General features: G+C 41.0%; 1 protein-coding gene across 2 annotated transcripts in view; it reads left to right on the top strand.

Annotated features, from left to right (window-relative positions):
* The window catches only part of TUBGCP2 (tubulin gamma complex associated protein 2), a 1,158,397-nt gene that overhangs the window by 9,371 nt on the left and 1,129,322 nt on the right, over positions 1-19,704 (top strand). For both annotated transcript variants that reach the window (XM_044056780.1, XM_044056781.1), the window contains exon 2: positions 8,190-8,378. In XM_044056780.1, the coding sequence (XP_043912715.1) occupies positions 8,229-8,378 (150 nt within the window). In that variant the 5' untranslated portion in view covers positions 8,190-8,228. The remainder of the gene's footprint in view (positions 1-8,189; positions 8,379-19,704) is intronic.

Below are 19,704 nucleotides of genomic sequence, written 5' to 3'. Positions count from 1 at the left end.
AGATACTGCGTGGGTGTAGGCATGTAAAATGTTCACAGGAGACAACACCCACAAAAACCAAGCCAGAGAGCCAAGCTTTGTGAAACAGCAGTGCTAACTATAGCACCACTGTGCCACCCTGACTGACTAATATAAATTGTGGTTGAAAGCAAGTAGGAGTGTGGAATAGTGTCTGTATCACTTCGTCAAATGGCTATTCAGCGAATAACCATTTGTACAACACCTATTAATTGAAGCCGCTCTTCATCATACAGTGAATTTTAAGTAGGGCAAACAAGCGGTTGACCAACTGAGGGACCGCAAAAACAAAAATAAAATTTAAAACCTGCCAAGGTGGCGAGTTACACCCCTCCACACACACAACTAAATATACCAACTCCGAGATCGTACTACAGTGGGGAAAAGGGCAAATTCCAGACTGTGGCCAACTGCCAGTTTGCCTTAGTTAAAATTCATCGTCTGATGAAGAGCGTCTTTGATAAATAGGTGTTTGAATGGCTATTCACTGAATAGCCATTCAACAAAATAATACAGACCTGTCAGAAAATAGACAAATGTTAATTGTTTACATACACAGCAATGGCCCATTGGAAAATAGCTGAATGATAAAACTAAATTGGATATGCAGGATTTATAATATCTGCAGACTGTGAAGTCATCTTTAAAACGAAAAAGTAGCAAAGCTGGGGGAAATGTGGCTGTTTGCTTTTATTGTCTAATTCTTGTATAGGTGTAATAGGAAAGTGGTGATTTGACTGTTTCCTTCAGGGAGTCCAGACACTGGCTTCTGGGATGGAATTAATAGAGAATGAACTGAGTACAGATCAGAATTTGGTCAAGCTTTTTAGAGACTGACTTGAAAAAGATTAATTGTTGTTGATATGTATAACTTTGTGTTGATCAGCTGTGAACCTATGTAAATAGTTCAAATAAACATAAAAATAGCAGAAGAGCAAAGCAAGGCTTTACTCCAAATATCAAAATACACATGTAACTGTAGGAAAATGAACAAATAGAAACGGCAAACTGCTGAAAATCGATTTAATGAAGTAACTGGCAAGCGCTTTTACCCATAAGGGCTTTTTCAAGCCAAATACAAATTCATCAGTGTAAAAATGTAAACTTAAATAGGCAGTAAAAACGTTGGCAAAACGGACAGACGGCTCAAGGATAGAATTAGGGAGCTGGACCATCACAAATGCCCTCTCGAAACATGTTTTAGAGACATCCATATCACATGGTTTTAGGTTTCAAGTTTTACAGATGAACACACCCAGTGTTAGAGGAGGGGATACCAAGAATTATACGGAAAGATGTGAGCTTGACTAGATTTATTAAGATTGTGTGTTTTTGTAATTGTATCATTTATTTTTATTTTATACACTCACTAGTGTTTGTTGATATACATTTATTTGAATTTTAATATATATTATATTATTATATTATGTTGAACTTGCTTTTAAATTTGATTGTTCCTTAAATTGACTATGGTATGGGAAGTGATGTCACTAAGATGACAACGTTTTTACTGCCTACTTAAGTTTAAATTTTTACACTGATGAATTTGTATTTCGCTTGAAAAAGCCCTTATGGGTGAAAGCGCTTGCCAGTTATTTCATTCAATCGATTTTCAGCAGTTTGCCATTTCTATTTGTTCATTTTCCTACAGTTACATGTGTATTTTGATATTTGGAGTACAACCTTGCTTTGGTCTTCTGCTATTTATATGTTTATTTGGACTATTTACTTTTGCACAAAGAGCATTTACTTCCTGGGAGCATTATTTTGGTTTTATACTATGTAAATAGTTGTTTGTTTTATAATTGAATCCAACTAGTCCAATAAGAGAAGGAACGGCCAAGCGACATAAACATATGCTAAAATATAAAAAACGAAAAACTGCAACGTATAAAAACCAAACACTGTGTTTATTCACAAGGTAAGCGCTTTCACAATACTTGCTTCATCAGACCTTTAATACACTGAACAACAATTAGGTCTATATATACTTATTCAAAATTCAAGTAAACCAATCAAGGACATAATCAACTACAACTGCAAACTACCTCACTCTCAAACAATGAACCTCTATACAACATATGAAATATGTAAAACAAAAACAAAAAATATATTGATAAGAACGCAATGAAAATACAAGAGAAACACACAATAAAAAATAAACTTTAAATAAACAATTTATTTAGGAACCCTTCTCTTCTTCAATAAGGGTTTAATACTGGCTCGTTCATTGAGCCCTTTACCTTTGTCAGCTCTGAGCCTAATCATCCAATTATTTTCTTTAAACTCAGTGTGATTCCTAATGTCCCCCTGTCTAATCGTGGGTGTTACAACATCAATGACTCTAAATAAAAATATGTGTTCTAAGCCACATTTCTTAACATGCTTAGAAAGGGCACTGTGGTCAGTCCCTTTGCGTATGTGGTAAATATGTTCCCTCATACGCTCTCTTAACGATCTATTCGTTTTTCCAACATAAAACGAAGAACAGAGCCCACACTCAGCTAAGTAGACCACATTCATGCTGCCACAGTCAGCATTAGTCCTGAACACAAACCTTCTACCAGTATCTGGATGTTCAAAAAATAAGATTCATTAATGAACCCACAAAAATTACACATACCACATGGTCGTGTCCTACCTATCTCTACCAACTCACTTGAATTACTGCTACTGCTGCATAATAGCCTCTTAAGATTTTTAGTGTTCCTGTAACAAAACTTAGGCGCCTCACCAACAATCTCTCCAATATGGGAATCAACTTGTAAAATAGGCCAATATAAACTAAAAATATCTCTAAGGGCTTGATAGTCTCTAGTATAGAATAAAGGTATCTTAACCTGCTTCATGGTTCTACCACTATTATTTAATTCAGACCTCACATTGGGACCAAAGTAAGGGGCTGCTACACTGTCCCTAAGTGAGTCTAAATCTGACCAACAACTAGAGATCTCATGTTGATTATAACCTCGCTCTGTCAGTCTCTGTGTGAGGGAATCCTTCTCCAACTGAAAGCCTTCAGACATAGGGTTCAGTCTAGAGGCTCGAATGCCCTGGCCACGAATAAGGTTCCGAAAAACATAATTAGGATGCATACTTGTCCTATGCAACAATGTGTTCCTAAAACATGTCTTCTGGAACACCCCAGTATTAATAATAAGTCCTGGGAACTTCTCTATGAACAACTCCAAATATTCAATTCTTGTCGCTGAAAAGGACATAGTAAACTTCAAATGCTCACAAAGATCATTCATATTTACATGAAATAAATTCAACTCTTGAATACTACCTCTCCACAGAAAAAACAAATCGTCAACAAATCGACGATAAAAAAGAACATGGGTTATAAACTCTTGCATTTTAAACAGCACCACATTCTCCCAATGAGCCAGGAACATATTGGCGTAGCTATTGGCACACGAAGTGCCCATAGCTACGCCGTGTTTCTGGATATAAAACCTGTCATGGAATGTAAAAATATTGTTCTGTAAAATTAATTCTAAGAAAAAACAAAGCAAGCCTATAAGGTTCATATCATAACTACTATGTAACTCCAGATACTCATGTATATAACCAATGCCTAGATCATTCGGTATCATGGTGAAGAGGGACTGAACGTCCATGGTAACAAAAACTATGTCCTCCACATCTTTCGTAGAATTAATACATTCATACAAGTCCAACAAGAACTGTTTGGAGTCTTGGAGTACAACTTTGTTCATATTAATAACAGGTCTTAAGTGTTTCTCAATAAAAATCGACAATGGTTCTGTACTCCAACCACCACCTGAAACTATCGGGCGCATCGGGGGATTCTCCAAATTCTTATGAATTTTCGGGAGTCCCTGTATCATGGGAATTAACGGGTCAGAGACATTAAAGAACTTGCAAGTCTCTTCAGAAACCAACCCCAACTGAAAGGCCTCAGCAACCGATGTCTGAATAAGTCTGATCACATCACAGACATTGTCTGCATTGATTTCCTGATAAAACTTGTGATCATTCAACATTGCTATCATGGTATCACCATACTGTGCATAATCCATAACAACAACCGAGCCACCTTTGTCGGCTGGTCTCACAATGATGCTAGAATTAGCTCTAATCTCTTCCAGAGCTTTCCTTTCACTAAAGGTTAAATTGTATCTTAAACCATCTCTGTATCTACCCAAACTTCCTTCATAATATAAAAATAATTCATCTTCTGTCAGTTTCATATATGCTTCTATCAAAGGATGATTGATAGGGACATATGTACTTAACGTTTTAAAACAGAAACCTGGACGATTAACATTACTAACAGAATTTTCAACCTTAGAATTGCCATATAGAAGTTCTAACATTACACTTCTACAGAACATTTTCAAATCTAATACAGTATCAGTCAATTTACTATTCGTGGAAGGAATAAAAGTGAGGCCCTTACACAACAGGTTCAACTCAGACGGACTCAATGTATGAGTTGAAATATTGACAACTAAAGACATCACATCTCCCCCCCCATATTTTCTTTAATGTTTGGGTCTGTTGATGTTCCCCATACAATTTCCTCTTCTGGCGCCCCCTGCTCATAGACCTGTTCCTTCTCCCAAAACCCTGGGGGCGAACGGGTAAGGGAAAGGGGAGGTCTCCCAAGTGGTTACCAGTCAAGGGAACACTGGAAACAACAGATTGTTGATCAGCAATATTACGTGACTTAGGGCGAACAACCCTTTCATTAGATCTCCTATTACTAGCAACATTATTATCAACAATTACATTCGGAAATAAATTCCGTTCTTCATGACCTAAAACATTATCATTACCAACAGTAATCACTTTAGTCAAAGAGTCAGAGTTATTCACAGTCACTGTTTCCCCCAAAGAGACTTTGGGGTTAGCGGAATCAATGGGTGCAGTTAACAACACCTCCTCGGAAGTAACAACCGAGCCATTCCTAGACGGTTTACCAACTAAGTTCACAGTTACAGTCTGAGGCTGTGCAGCCAAACTCATGGCTACCTCATTCTTCTGATTATTGGCAGTTCTCTCACCCCTGGAACTGTCTCTCGGTTGAGTAAGGGGATTAGTCCGTGGCCAAAAAAACACATGTCCAACACTAAAATCATTAGTGTCCCTCAGAATTTTAATGCGTTTCTGTGCAGACAATTTCCTTTCAAGCACAGCTACCCCATCAAGCATACTCTCCAGTAAGGGACTCAAAACCTCACTGGGAAAACTCAGAAACAAGCGCTCTTGCTGCTGTTCCAATTCTGTTCTTAACTTGTCCTCTTCAGGACCAAAAAAATCATTTAATAGCAACATGTACTTCGCACTCACCTCCAGGTTCAAACGCTGCCACCTAACCAACAACTCCGGGTACAGCGAACCTTGTGTAGGCATATTAAGAATGCGAAGTCCACGAGGAACAATCTTGTGCTCAAGACAGTATTCAAAATGTTGGCGTTGAAGTTGTAACCTTTTTAACTGCATGAAGTTGTGCTCAACAGAAGCCAAATGCCGTTGTAATTCCTCTATATCATACCTCGGTTGTCTGACGTCAGCATCAACCATTGGATTAACATCCAAACACCATGGTAACACCCTCTCACGATCCAAATATGATGAAAAACGTTCCTGTAGACCAATAGGAGTCTTCAAACTAACAGGATGCAAGTTATCTCGATCATCAGTAACGGTGTTGCCACAAACAACCCCAATATGTTCCTGGCTCATTGGGAGAATGTGGTGCTGTTTAAAATGCAAGAGTTTATAACCCATGTTCTTTTTTATTGTCGATTTGTTGACGATTTGTTTTTTCTGTGGAGAGGTAGTATTCAAGAGTTGAATTTATTTCATGTAAATATGAATGATCTTTGTGAGCATTTGAAGTTTACTATGTCCTTTTCAGCGACAAGAATTGAATATTTGGAGTTGTTCATAGAGAAGCTCCCAGGACCTATTATTAATACTGGGGTGTTCCGGAAGACATGTTTTAGGAACACATTGTTGCATAGGACAAGTATGCATCCTAATTATGTTTTTCGGAACCTTATTCGTGGCCAGGGCATTCGAGCCTCTAGACTGAACCCTATGTCTGAAGGCTTTCAGTTGGAGAAGGATTCCCTCACACAGAGACTGATAGAGCGAGGTTATAATCAACATGAGATCTCTAGTTGTTGGTCAGATTTAGACTCACTTAGGGACAGTGTAGCAGCCCCTTACTTTGGTCCCAATGTGAGGTCTGAATTAAATAATAGTGGTAGAACCATGAAGCAGGTTAAGATACCTTTATTCTATACTAGAGACTATCAAGCCCTTAGAGATATTTTTAGTTTATATTGGCCTATTTTACAAGTTGATTCCCATATTGGAGAGATTGTTGGTGAGGCGCCAAAGTTTTGTTACAGGAATACTAAAAATCTTAAGAGGCTATTATGCAGCAGTAGCAGTAATTCAAGTGAGTTGGTAGAGATAGGTAGGACACGACCATGTGGTATGTGTAATTTTTGTGGGTTCATTAATGAATCTGATTCTTTTGAACATCCAGATACTGGTAGAAGGTTTGTGTTCAGGACTAATGCTGACTGTGGCAGCATGAATGTGGTCTACTTAGCTGAGTGTGGGCTCTGTTCTTCGTTTTATGTTGGAAAAACGAATAGATCGTTAAGAGAGCGCATGAGGGAACATATTTACCACATACGAAAAGGGACTGACCACAGTGCCCTTTCTAAGCATGTTAAGAAATGTGGCTTAGAACACATATTTTTATTTAGAGTCATTGATGTTGTAACACCCATGATTAGACAGGGGGACATTAGGAATCATACTGAGTTTAAAGAAAATAATTGGATGATTAGGCTCAGAGCTGACAAAGGTAAAGGGCTCAATGAACGAGCCAGTATTAAACCCTTATTGAAGAAGAGAAGGGTTCCTAAATAAATTGTTTATTTAAAGTTTATTTTTTATTGTGTGTTTCTCTTGTATTTTCATTGCGTTCTTATCAATATATTTTTTGTTTTTGTTTTACATATTTCATATGTTGTATAGAGGTTCATTGTTTTAGAGAGTGAGGTAGTTTGCAGTTGTAGTTGATTATGTCCTTGATTGTTTTTTATCTGTGATTGGTTTACTTGAATTTTGAATAAGTATATATAGACCTAATTGTTGTTCAGTGTATTAAAGGTCTGATGAAGCAAGTATTGTGAAAGCGCTTACCTCGTGAATAAACACAGTGTTTGGTTTTTATACGTTGCAGTTTTTCGTTTTTTATATTTTAGCATATGTTTATGTCGCTTGGCCGTTCCTTCTCTTATTGGACTAGTTGGATTTTATTATTATTTATTCTTGAGGGAAGGAGCGCTTATACAGTGGGTCTTCGTGTTTGCTTGATGTTTTATAATTGATTTGTTTATCTATGGTTTTCAAACCAAATAAAAAAAATTAAGAAAAAAGAATTTGGTCAAGTTGTTGATGCATCAGCACTGAAACTAACAAAGCTCTCCATATTTTAAACAAATGATTAGATCCTGTTATTCTCAAACTAGTAGGTGAGCAGTATGCGTTTATTTCCTACAGCTGTTTGCAAAGTAGTCCTTGAATATCTTTCACTTGTGGAGGGGGAAGTGAAGTACCAGTTTTGCTTAGCATTAGAAGCATGTAGTATGAGAAGTAGCTGCTTTGCTGCAAAGCCTAACAAAAGCATGAACTTATCTCCCTTGGATCTGTTAGCATACAGAAGAACCTGAGACATTGTGATGGTAAGTACCCAGCTTATGATAATAGTATACTTGTCCTTTTCAAGCCAGGGCATTTATCTTATTCGTGGTGCTCTTAGAAATATTGTCATGTGAGGAAGATTGATATAGTGCTGTAATGATGCACCATTAGTGTGTCTTTTACTCAGTTACTGTCTCTGGTTTGTTAGGAACAGATAGTCTTTTTCTTTTTGAGTGAGACTTTTAGCTTACCTTCCATGGGTAACATTTAATTCTTGAAACATGCTTTATAAGTACATTTATCTGAATTTATGAGTGATTGCAGTAATTTTTTAATGACAAATATTACTACTTGATAATTAAGATCAACAGGGAGTTGTGCAGTTTGTGTTTTTTAATAGATTATAAAGTGTTTTACTACAACATTTCTAAATATATAGTTAAACTTTTTATTGGACCATCTCATTTATTTAGACCGTGTCCCCCAAGTTTTATGGGGCTTGAGGTGGAAAAATGAGTGAATTTAGGATTCATCATGATGTTAATGAGTTGCTGAGCTTACTTCGAGTTCGAGGAGGTGATGGAGCTGAAGTCTACATAGATCTTCTGCAGAAGAACCGAACTCCATATGTCACAACTACAGTATCTGCACATAGTGCAAAGGTTGGTATTTATATCATATGTGTGTTTTAAACCGCATATTATTCTCTGCTTGGTTGCTGTTCTGCTTGTGGCTTTCTTCTAATTTTGAAAGTCCACATCCCTAGTTCCCATCCACCACGTACCTAACTATCTGCTGTTCTGGTTACTCGTTTTGTTGTCTCAATTGGGTCCTGTTTCTCCATTAGGAAACTACATGTTGGTGTCATGCTTTGAGTTCTGAAGTAACGGGCTTGTTTTGGAAGCATAGATTGTCATTCTCTTGTCTGACCTCGTCACTTTCCCTAAAAAATGAACATGGTTGTGGGGAGAGAAATGAACTGCACCAAGTATGACATACGAGGCATCACTGCATGCTGTACACCAAGCTCTAATACTGAATCCACATTCCGAGTTGAATTCCCCTTGTTTTAAGAAAAAAGGTCCTGTCACTGGCTGCAGTAATAACATCAGGTTCCCTGAGTCTGTGAGAGTTATCTGGAGAGAGAGGAGTGAAAATTAGTACTAGAGGTGGGGAGATTGACAAATGTTTGAAAAAATAAAATAGGCTGTGGGGGATGGCCAGTCAGTTAGTGGAGACCTTGGTACAAGGCTTGTTAACCAAGAACACTTCTGTATAAGGTATACAGCCACTAGAGCCTGTGTCCTTCCCTTGTTTTTACCATGCCTTTTCCTTCTGCAAAACCATACCTGCCTTTTCTGAACTTGTTGTATCTTCAAGTATAGCTGGAAGACACTGCCATCATTACTTCTGCTTTTTGAAGTGCCCACCTCTCTGCTGTCATAATGCAAAATTCAGCAGCTGGGAATCCCTTATTCTTCAGGAGGAATGCTTCCAACTTGTTGATTATATCCAGTGCCATAATAACCCCAAAGTTCAGTGTAATAGTCAGAGCTGAAATGCCATCTCCATCAAACTAGTTAGCAGGAAATGGCACCCAAGCTAGCAAGTGCATTAAGTAAGTACAACAAAAGGAGCCTTGTTCCCTTCAGGAACAAGAAAGCATTTTTTTTATAAATGTAAACAGCTGTAACTTTGGCTTCATTCTATATTCTTTATTTCTTTAAAAATGGAGATCTTACCATCCCTGTAAAACAATGTTTATGACAGCTTAGGTTTGAAGATGACACCATTGTTAATTCTGTGAAAATGCTGTACCCAAACAGGACAAGGTATTGTTAGAAAGCAGCCTTCACCTGCACCTGCACTTGTGAGCCCACGCTTCAGAAACTGCCTGTGTTCTATCAGTTCTATATCTTATAGGTTCATAGGTTGGTACTAGGCTATCAGCCCTAGGGCCTATGCAAGCCTAGCCATAACAATTCCCTGAATATTTCTTCCCACAATATTTACTTCTCTGGACCCCTGTCTACCAGGGCGACTGACATGATCCCCTCTCCCATCCAATCATAATGAAGAGGGCCAATGAGGCGCTCTGCTTGACATGTATGGGCAGTCTATTCCAGAGTATGGGGAGTCTCTGGGTCAGGAACCTATCCCTGCAGCATGTTTTGTTCATTGTGATGACAAGGTTTAGATCCCTGGAGCATGTGGCTCTGAGGGATTGAAATTTATTTAAGTGGAGCATGTCCAACCGCTCAGAGTTAAGGCTAGGTAGAAGTAAAGTAGCAATTTTTAAGTAAAACTGCTACTTTACTTCTGCCTATCCTTTAAAGAAAAGTAGCTCAGTTTAGTGAACTCCAGTTTTAAAGACAATACCACCAAGAAAGGCTTTAATGGCAGGTACTGAAATTCCACCTGGTCTTCCTCTTGTGAAGTCTGCCTGGTTATCTTAGTTTCCTGTGCAGTTTTCTTGTTTTCAGGTTGCTAGCAGAAGATTTTGACCTGGGAATATTGCTGTATTTAATGTGTATTGACTCCTCATGTGCACACATCGGATACTGCTGTAGTAGTAGTGCTGTTTTTAATTTGGGAGAAAGATCTAGCAAGAATATGAGAAAGCAGTTTGTTACATTATGTGGCATTTTTGTTTGACAGGAAGACATTGTCCTGTATAAGCATGTGTTTTTATTTTACTTGGTTATTTAGTGAGCGGGTGGGCTTGTTTGTGAGACTTTATTCAGCAACAACCCTGATATAATGTAGAAATAGCTCATTTACAGACAATGATAATGATAAAGTACATTGCATAAATACAGTCAGCGTAAGAACACACCTATTTCTGTACAGACTAAACTAAAAAAGTAACATGATTACATACAAACAAGTTTTTAAAAAATAATAGGTGAATAGTTGTTAGTAAATTAGATGTCCTATAGACTGCAAATTAAAATAATAGAACAAGAGTTTTACATCTTGGGTAATGCAGGATAGCATAAAAAAAAGGTTAGAAAACTGCAGAAGTTGGTAGACATTTACAAAAAAGTATTTGACTGTTTATTTGTGAATTTCCATCTGAGCAGAGTCTTTTTCCATTGAAGGTGTTGACAGAAAAGCTTGTTCACAGTCAGAGTATACTGAGAATACAGTAATAAGTAAAACAGCAACGTTAACACTAATGCATATAACAATGGCCTTTGCAGGAACTAAAGCAGAATGGTCTGAGCCCCTTCACCCTCCAGCTATATATACCAACTCCAGTGTCGCAGTACAGTGCAGAAGAGAGCAAATTTCTAATGCTGGGCAACCTGTTACTTTCCCCGAGAAAGTAATTTGTTGAAATGAACGTTCATGGAAGTGAACATTCAGTGTATATGGTTAGATGAACAAAGGTTCATGGAAATTAACCTTTGATAAAATGATATAGACCCCCAACATACACAATTTTCTGAGTGATGCATCTAAAGCTATATGCTGTTTACTGACAAGTGAAAAATACTAACCAGAATGGTAGGTATCAATTAAAGCAAGAATTGCTGGCTGTTTATATTACGTTATGCTGCATAATAGTAATTGTAAGAGGTAGAACATTTGAAGTTAGCTGAGTTGATGTTAACATACCCTGCATTCTCCTTCTACACATAGCCCCAGTCTATACTTATTAATTTAACAAACAACTTTTTCTGTCCCTTTTTGAAGTTATATGTTATAATTTTACAAGAATTTCTTGGTATTCATACTGAACAGTTTTCATATGTATATATCAGTTATCAGGTATGCAACTTGCTTGATACTATTTTCTGCTTAATGTATATTACTGTCCTTGAATATTCATGTACCTATACTGAAATTACTTAATATTACTTTCCTTTTATTTATTATTAACTATGTTCCTTTTATTTACATTTGTTGTGCTATTATTTTGTATTATTTTATAGGTTCATAGATAGGTACTAGGCTATCGGCCCAAGGGCCTTCGTAAGCCAAGCCAGCAAGGTACCATAGCTTACGCCACCCAAGAAAGTTATTTTCCTGTGCCACTGCCCAGCAGAGACACAGAAGTGATCCCCGGGGTATATTTCCTGTTTCCCATCCACTCATCAAGATTTTTCTTGAAGAGTGCTAATGAAGAACTTTGCTTGACATAGATGGGTAGTTTGTTCCAGAGTATAGGAAGTCTCTGGGACAGGAATCTATCCCTCCAGCATGCTCTGTTTATTGTGGTGACAAGGTTTAGGTCCCCAGAGTGTGTAGCTTGGAGGGATTGGGATTTCTTTAGGTGTAGCATTTCCAACAGCTCTGGGTTTGACATAGCTTTATATGTTAGGCAGAGATCACCTCGGAGTAGGCGATATGCTGCAGAGTACAGCTGGAGTTTTTTGAGGCGGTCAGTGTAGGGCATTTGTTTGAGGCCAGTAATCCTCTTTGTGAGGTACTTCTGTGGCCTTTCCAGCTGCTGCAGATGGCTTGTGAGGTACATTCCAAAAGGGGCATTGTACTCAATAATGGGTCTAATGAGTGACGAGTAGAGGGGAACAATGACCTCTTTTTTCCTGGATGAGAAACCTTTTATGATGAGGTGTGCCACATAGAAGGATTTCCTGACTACTGTGGCGATGTGACTATCAAAGGAGAGACTACTGTCCACCTGGGTCCCAAGGTCTCTTATCATGCATTCGGTGTTAAGTAGATTGATGCCTATATGGTAGTTCATGGGTACAGAGTTTTTACCAAAGGGGATAACACTGCACTTTTTGGCATTGAGCTTGAAGGCCATGGCTCTGACACCAGGCACCTGTCTTAGTGAGGCCCTTCTGTAGGATGTCCACATCATTTGGGGACACTGTGGCTCCTAGTTTGCAGTCATCTGCGAACTTCGTCAGCCAGAGGCCTTCTGTGTTAGCCTGTACTTCAGAGAAGTAAATACCAAACAGGAGCGGTCCCAGGACGGAACCCTGTGGCACTCCACTTGTCACTGCCTTGAGGTCAGATTTGGAGTTTGCAACTTTTACATTGTGAGTTCTGTCAGTGAGCTAGTTGGCAACCCATCTTGTGACGTAGGGATTTATACCTAGTTTAGTGAGTTTAGCTGTAATTCCAGAATGGGGGATGGTGTCGAAAGCCTTGGCGAGGTCAAGATAGGCTGTGTGAACCACCTTACCCTCATCCACGGCTTTGGTGACTGCCGCAAAGAAGTCGATCAGGTTCAGGAGGCATGATATGCCTTTCACAAACCCAAACTGGGTGGGATCCAGAGTTTGGAGGTTACCAATGTCGTTGTTTATGAGTTCCATGATGATACGTTCCATGGCCTTGCAGACCAGGCTCGTCAGGCTAATAGGTCGATAGTTCCTTGGATCAGTGGTGCCTCCCCCTTTGTTGAGTGGGATAACTGTTGCTGTGCGCCATTCAGTGGGCACAACGCGTGATGCGAGGCTATTATTGAACATGGTGTTTAAGTGGGGAGCCAGTTCCTTTTGAAGTTCGTGTAAAACGCAGCCTGGGATGTTGTCCGGTCCCATGGATTATGTTGTTATGTTTCTCTCTTGTTGTGTTTTAACACCTGGACTATGGTTGAAGTGGGTCTCCTATGGATCAGTCCATTATCCTGCTCAACAAACTTAAGTGAGTAAGTAAATAAATTAGTAAGAGATGTAGTAGTGTAACTAGAAATGGACCACCAGTGTAAATATTCAAAAAAAAACATGCTGTAATAACATAAGCAGCAAGGAACTGTATACAGCAGTCCCTTTCTGTAGCAGTGTAGTGCAAGAGTATGTGGTGGGGAGATATTGGTCAAACTATTCTCAGAAAGGTGGAGGAAAGCTGATATTAGCTGGGGATGTTGTCATGAGAGGTAGAAAAAACACTTTGAAGAATATCCTAAACCTGATGGATAATCCCTTTTTGGAGGAGGTAATGTCACAAACAACTGGAAATGTATCCATTCTTTAGAAGATGTCACCATGACATGCATTATTTCATAGTGGCAAAGCTATGAGTAGACGAGACCCACCCAAAAATGCTAAAGACAGTGGATTTTGTTAGTATTGTGTTTAGCAGACTTTAGCGACATCTCAAATATGGACATTACTTCTGTAATGGCAAATTAGTGATATGGTCCCTATCTTTAAAAAGGTAACAACGGTGTGCTCCAGTCCCAGAAGAATTATACTGTTCACCCTCTTTGGGAAAGTGTATGCCACAATGCTGGAAAGGAGATGTTTTCTAATTAGTAGAGCTGTGATTCAAAAAGAACGATGTATTGCTAAGTCTGTCCTTGCTGTGGATTAATAGATTAAGTCTTTGTCCTTACATACATATTAGAGGGTTTGTGAGTTTTTTCTTGTGGTTCCTATGTGTTTTTTTTGGCATGGAAAAGCATATAACTACATTCACTGGAATGTCATTTTTGGCAGTATTACAATAGCATGGGATACTGGGGGTACATGTCATTCAGTCCCTCTGTATAGCGACAGTTTATTTTATCCTTAATATTTAGTTTGTTGCTAGCACCTGGAGGACATTTGACCTCCCTGCTCCCACAGTGCACATCGGTTCATTTCATGATCTTAGATAGTGAGGCAGGCACTAAAAATACCTGTCAGAAGTGGGATTTGAACCCATGCCTCCATGCGGCGACCAGAGTTCCCATGATCCGTGGAAGCAGATTAATTCTTGAGTCTCATGCCTTAGGCCACTCGGCCATCCTGATATGCACAAAAAATGCGAGGTTGTGTCTCACTATGACATCTTTTCATGACCTGTACCCGGACCCTCCAGACTATACTTCAGTAAGTACTGCAAGGTCCATCACCCAGCAATCCTCAGACTCGATCGATCCAGCAACCGCCACCATCCCAGCCAGCTGGGACTACAGGCGTGTGCGACAGCGCCCGGCAAGAAATTAACAGCATGGGAATTAAACCCACACATATAAGAGTAGCAGTTGCCAAGTCCACTTAATTATCCCCATGAGCTAATTGTTAGACATGTTTAAAGTGGGTGTAGGACTCTACCTTCCTGTTCCTGATTTTCATGGTCAGGATATCATGGTGCAATAGTTGTGTGGTGTATATGCACTGTGGGGATGTAAATTGCATTCATGTTTGCAGAGAGTGTTGTCCCTTTGGTCGCAAGTCACTGCGATCGCTGCTGTGAAGTAGAGCAGTTTACTGTTGAGTAAGAAGTAGTTGAGATAAAATTACTTTCTCCAAGTCAGGGGACATGGTTCTTTGTTAGAAGAGAGTAGATCATTCTCAGCAGTTGAGATGGGAGCAGCTGCCTTAAGTGCAAACGTTTGTGTCTTGGTGCTTTGTTTCTGAGTGACAGCAGATGGGGCATGACTGAAGGCATTGTACTGTAGTGGTGAAGAGAGAGAGAGCAAGAGAGATGAGTCATAGGATTAAGTGCTAACTTTACTGCTCAGTATTTACCCCTTCCCTAACCCATAGTCCTGATTTTTGTGGTCATGTCAAAAGGGTGTAGTTACTGGTTCACAGATCCCATGGTGGAAAAGTTGTGCTTTCAAAAGTTGCAGGGCTCATGGTAGATGGTAGACTGAGGAGTTTCGTAGTCCGGGAACCTCTTCGAGTAGAGACACTTTTCCTTCTGATTGAATGCAGTCCATAAGGATGCCAACTGTACACTGTGTACCAGTTATGGCACATCTATGAGAAGAAGTGACTTGTGGGTTTATGTAAATGAAAGCTCCGTATAATAAGCAAGGGATTATGAAGAGTGACAGTTACAAGCCTGGCATTGTCTGTTTTAATCTTGTACAGCAGTGCTAGCAAGTTTAATTCTAGTAAGTCTTTGCATAATCTGTAGATCAGATTCTGGTTCTCTATCAACGGTGGACTCTGGAAGTTTGAATCAACAATTTCAGTAGCTATGTTTTCCCTAAAGGTTGTATAGGAGGCTGCATCATTGACATATACTGTTTGTCGGAGTTAAACAGTATACATTAGTTTTATTTTGATTTGATACAGATCTATGGAAGTTACCAAGTCCTACATCAGGTTAAGGGTAACTTGCAGAGCATGCTTAACTAATGTGGGATCACACCTGTATACTGGACTAATATGTCTTCATCACTGTATTCTGACATGTTAACAGAGACTGTGAAAGTAAATGGCTATCACTGAGCACTGTGGAACATCTAGAGGGATTGGCATAGAAAGTGAGATGCCTTAACCCTGAAGTCTACGTGAGCCTTTTCTGTTAAATACCATGTAACCCATTCTGTATGGTTGTAGACTGTATACTACAGCTTCATGAAAAATTAAAAAATAAGACAGTTACAACTTCATCCTGATTTAGCTCAGTGCACACATTCAGTTATTTGGAGGAAAGCAGTCTTTGCCCATGATTAAGGGTGAATTCACACAACCATTTTGATAGTGTGTTATTGCTGTTTATATATTCCAACAACTGGGAATATGCACATTTCTCTAGGATCTTAGAGTGCAGGATTAACAAAGCATATGGCTAGAAGATGCTGAGCTTATTTGATGGGTCTTTTTTATGGAGAGGTGCAATTATATCATACTTCCAGACACTTCTTACATAATTGTGTTGCACACTTAAACCTGAAGTCAGCTGAGACTGTTAGTTTCAGGTAGTGAGGGACAGTTTATCAGTAGCAAATCAAGTTTTGAGTTTTTATGGTAGCTTTGTTATAAAGGATGTTGATAAAGTTTTAAATCCAGTAGCAAATTGGAGTTGTCATATAGATTTTCAAGCCGTTGTGTTATGCTTGCAATTTTCAAAGGGGAGGATTGTAGGAAAGGATTAAGTCATGCTGCTTTCCTGGTGATGAATAGTAGATCTGAAGTTGTTTTCATTTGATCTTTAGCCTGTGGGACTCAGCCGTATACTCCACCTTCAAATCCGAAATCGCAGCTCCTCCCCTACCAATAATGCCCCGCTCTCCCTCCTCTCCCAAATCTCATTTGCTGCTTGTTTTGAACAACATGGATTGCAGTTGCTCCAAGCTCCTCAAGGGTTTGCCTTTTCTATCCCTGCGTTGGGTGTTTCGGGTTTTAAAAAAAAAAAAGTCTTCCTGCTTTTCTCTGTCATTTTTCTTCTTTCTTTTCCATTTTTGAGAGTGTGTGTGTTTGTGTGCGCACTTGGTTTTTCTTCTTTTTGTCCCTATAGATGAGACTCCAAAGCCAGAGTTCAAGAAGTGTACAGAGTGTGGGCATAAGATTTCCTCCATCTGATGCCCACAATGTGTGCATGGTGTGTTTGGGGGGTCCGCCATCTAGATTCCTCCTGTTCGATTTGCGTGGGCTTCAACCCCCGTGCACTTTTCGACAGGAGGAATAAGTTTATTTTGAAGTGCCTACCCCCCCGCCAAGGCTTCTTCTTCCTCCACCCCAGCTTCTGGGACTCCAAACTCCTGCCAAGAAGTCTGGCGATGGAGAGAGGGTTAGACAGAATGAGCGATCTCCTGAGCCGTGTTCCTCAGCAGAACTGCCTGCTAAGTCTAGGCCTGAGCTAGGCTGGGATTCTACTTGGCTCTGGTCCCCTCGCTTCTCCCTGGAGCTGGAGAGTTCTCGGACTAGATCTCCTGCCTCGGCATCATTCCCAGCTGGGGTCGGTGGCTTTCTCAGTCCGGTCCACTTGGAGCCTGTCTGAAGCCAAGGTGGACAGAATTATGTTGAAGTTTCCTTGAACCCAGATTCAGCTGGGAGTCTTGCCTGCTCCGTCCCCCTCCGGGGCCATGAGCACATAGTCTACTTTCCTTCTGATATCTCCTTCTCCAATCAGACCTTTGGCTTCGGTGTTTTTGGGTCTGAGGCTTCTGAGTGTTGAGGCATTGGCGCAGATGGTCTCTTGCACCTCGACTCTGACAGCCATCTTGAACAGTTTGCCTCCGATGTTGTCAGAGTGGACTGACTCTTGGAGCCTTAGCTTCAGCGTCAGCTCCGTGGGGCTGGCATTGACTGCAAGGCTTTCAGACTTGTCCCTTCCCCTCAGGGTTTCGGCGTCAGTAAGCTTAGCTCTTGACTCCCCTCTTGGTGCCAGGGGCAGTGGCCTAGCGGGCTCCAATGCCAGCGGTTTCAGCTCCAGCTGCTCTGCCTTCTGGGGTCCACTCTCTTTTGGTGTTTGAGGTGGTGGAAAGGGTCCTCTCTGCTCCTCCGAGAGCCTTGACTCTCTTGTCCTCAATTCCGCCCTGGTTCCTTTCTGTTTCTGGGTCAGAGTTTTCTGTCCTACCCCCTCAGGGGACAGCCTGCTGGCACACCACTCCAGGAGGTTCCTGTTTAGGAATCCCCTGATGCTTCCTAGTCCTCCCCAAAGTTTCCCTCGAGGAGACTCCTCGGAAGCATGCGTGCAAGAAGAGACACTTACACTCCCCTCCGGATTCTCTCACTGATGAAATAGACGTGGACAAAGGGGAGGGTTTCCCTCCGTCACCCCTGATGATGTCTCTTTTGGGGATATCATGGAAATCCTATGCCATTGAGGTGGATGGTCTACCTTCAAGCCCAACCCTGACGAGTCTGTATTCCTGGAGGTGTTTGGCACAAGACCTTTTTATTTATTGGGTGCCCCCCCCCCCAGATCCCTTGGTGGATCTTATTTCTAGTAGGGCAAGGAAGGAACCGGACACGGTTGAGCCCATCTCTAAGTGCCCGGACAAGGTTCTCAGTGCTCCATCAGACAGGCCTAATTGGTCAAAGGGTTCCTCAGTCAATGCCATAGTGGTTGTGGCAGCCACCAAAAAGGAGCTGGCCCAGGAGAGCTCCTCGGTCCATCCTCCAGACAGGGAGCCTAGGGCAATGGACCACTTTGAGAAGTGGGCATATGCTTCAGCCACTTTTTTGCTCTACATGCGCTGAATTATTTGGCCCATTTTGTCAGACAGGAGAGGGACCTGGTTAAGGAGGTCACTGAGTCTACCCCAGGGATCATGTCAGCTGAGGAGAAGAAAGTTTTCTCCTCCCATATGGTCACCCTAACTGCCATTTCTAACACATCCATGAGGCTGCTTTCTCATGCTACTGAGGGTGCCTCTAGGGCTGCTGGGACGGGTGTGGCAATTAGGCACCATGCCTGGCTCCGGCTTTGTGCTTTTTTGGAACCTTTCAAGGCGTCATTCATTGTTTGGTAAAACTGTTCCTGATACACTGACCCAGAGCAAGAAAGATGGGAAGACCTTGTCTGCCATCAGGATCCACTTCTCTGCTCATCAAAGTTCCTTTTTAAGGAATCAGCATGTGGTCAAGAAGATGGTTTCTAAAGTCTTAAGGTTTTTCCCAGGACACTCAGGGTCTGTCTTCTGCCAGGGGCAGAGGGGGATATGACCGACACTAGGGCTGCTGGGACGGGTGTGGCAGAGAGAGTCCGAAGAACCAGGGGTCTCTCTATTTGTTCTCGAACAGACCCTTTCAGCTATTCTGAAGGATTGCCTGACTGCTCTTCTCTGGAGGCAGTCGGAGGTGTCTGTCACTGCACCCAACAGCCTGAGAGTCCATCATGAATGATTGTTGGGTGCTGCAAGGTATATATAGAGGTTACTCCATCCCCTTTCTTCACCCTCTCGCTCTAACAAAACACCTCCCAGACATTCCACACAGTCAGCGGGAGGAGGCAGCTGTAGAAATCACAAGGCTGCTTGAAAAACGAGTCATCCAGCCAGTCCCCCAATACCAGTCCATATCAGGCATTTATTCCCAGTTCTTTTTGGTACAAAGAAAACAGAGGACTTAAGACCCATCCTGGATCTTTCTACCTAGAACATGTCCATTGGCAAGACAAAGTTTCAGATGGCCACCCTTCAGTCCATTCTGCCCTTTCTGCAGATGAATGACTGGATGTGCTCAGTGGACCTTCATCTTGACAAGATAGTACGCATTCTGAACAGATGCTTCCGTCGGTTCCTCCGCTTCCATCTGGGAGCCAATCATTTTCAGTTCAGAGCTCCCCTTTGGACTTCCTACCGCCCCCCGGGTGTTTACCAAAGTGGTGGTGGTAGTGGCG

The sequence above is a fragment of the Protopterus annectens genome, chromosome 14.part0 (assembly GCF_019279795.1).
Source record: "Protopterus annectens isolate FY-2018-M chromosome 14.part0, PAN1.0, whole genome shotgun sequence".
Lineage (NCBI taxonomy): Eukaryota > Metazoa > Chordata > Ceratodontiformes > Protopteridae > Protopterus > Protopterus annectens.
The sequence above is the reverse complement of the archived record's forward strand: the minus strand, read 5'-3'. Positions and strand labels throughout refer to the sequence as shown.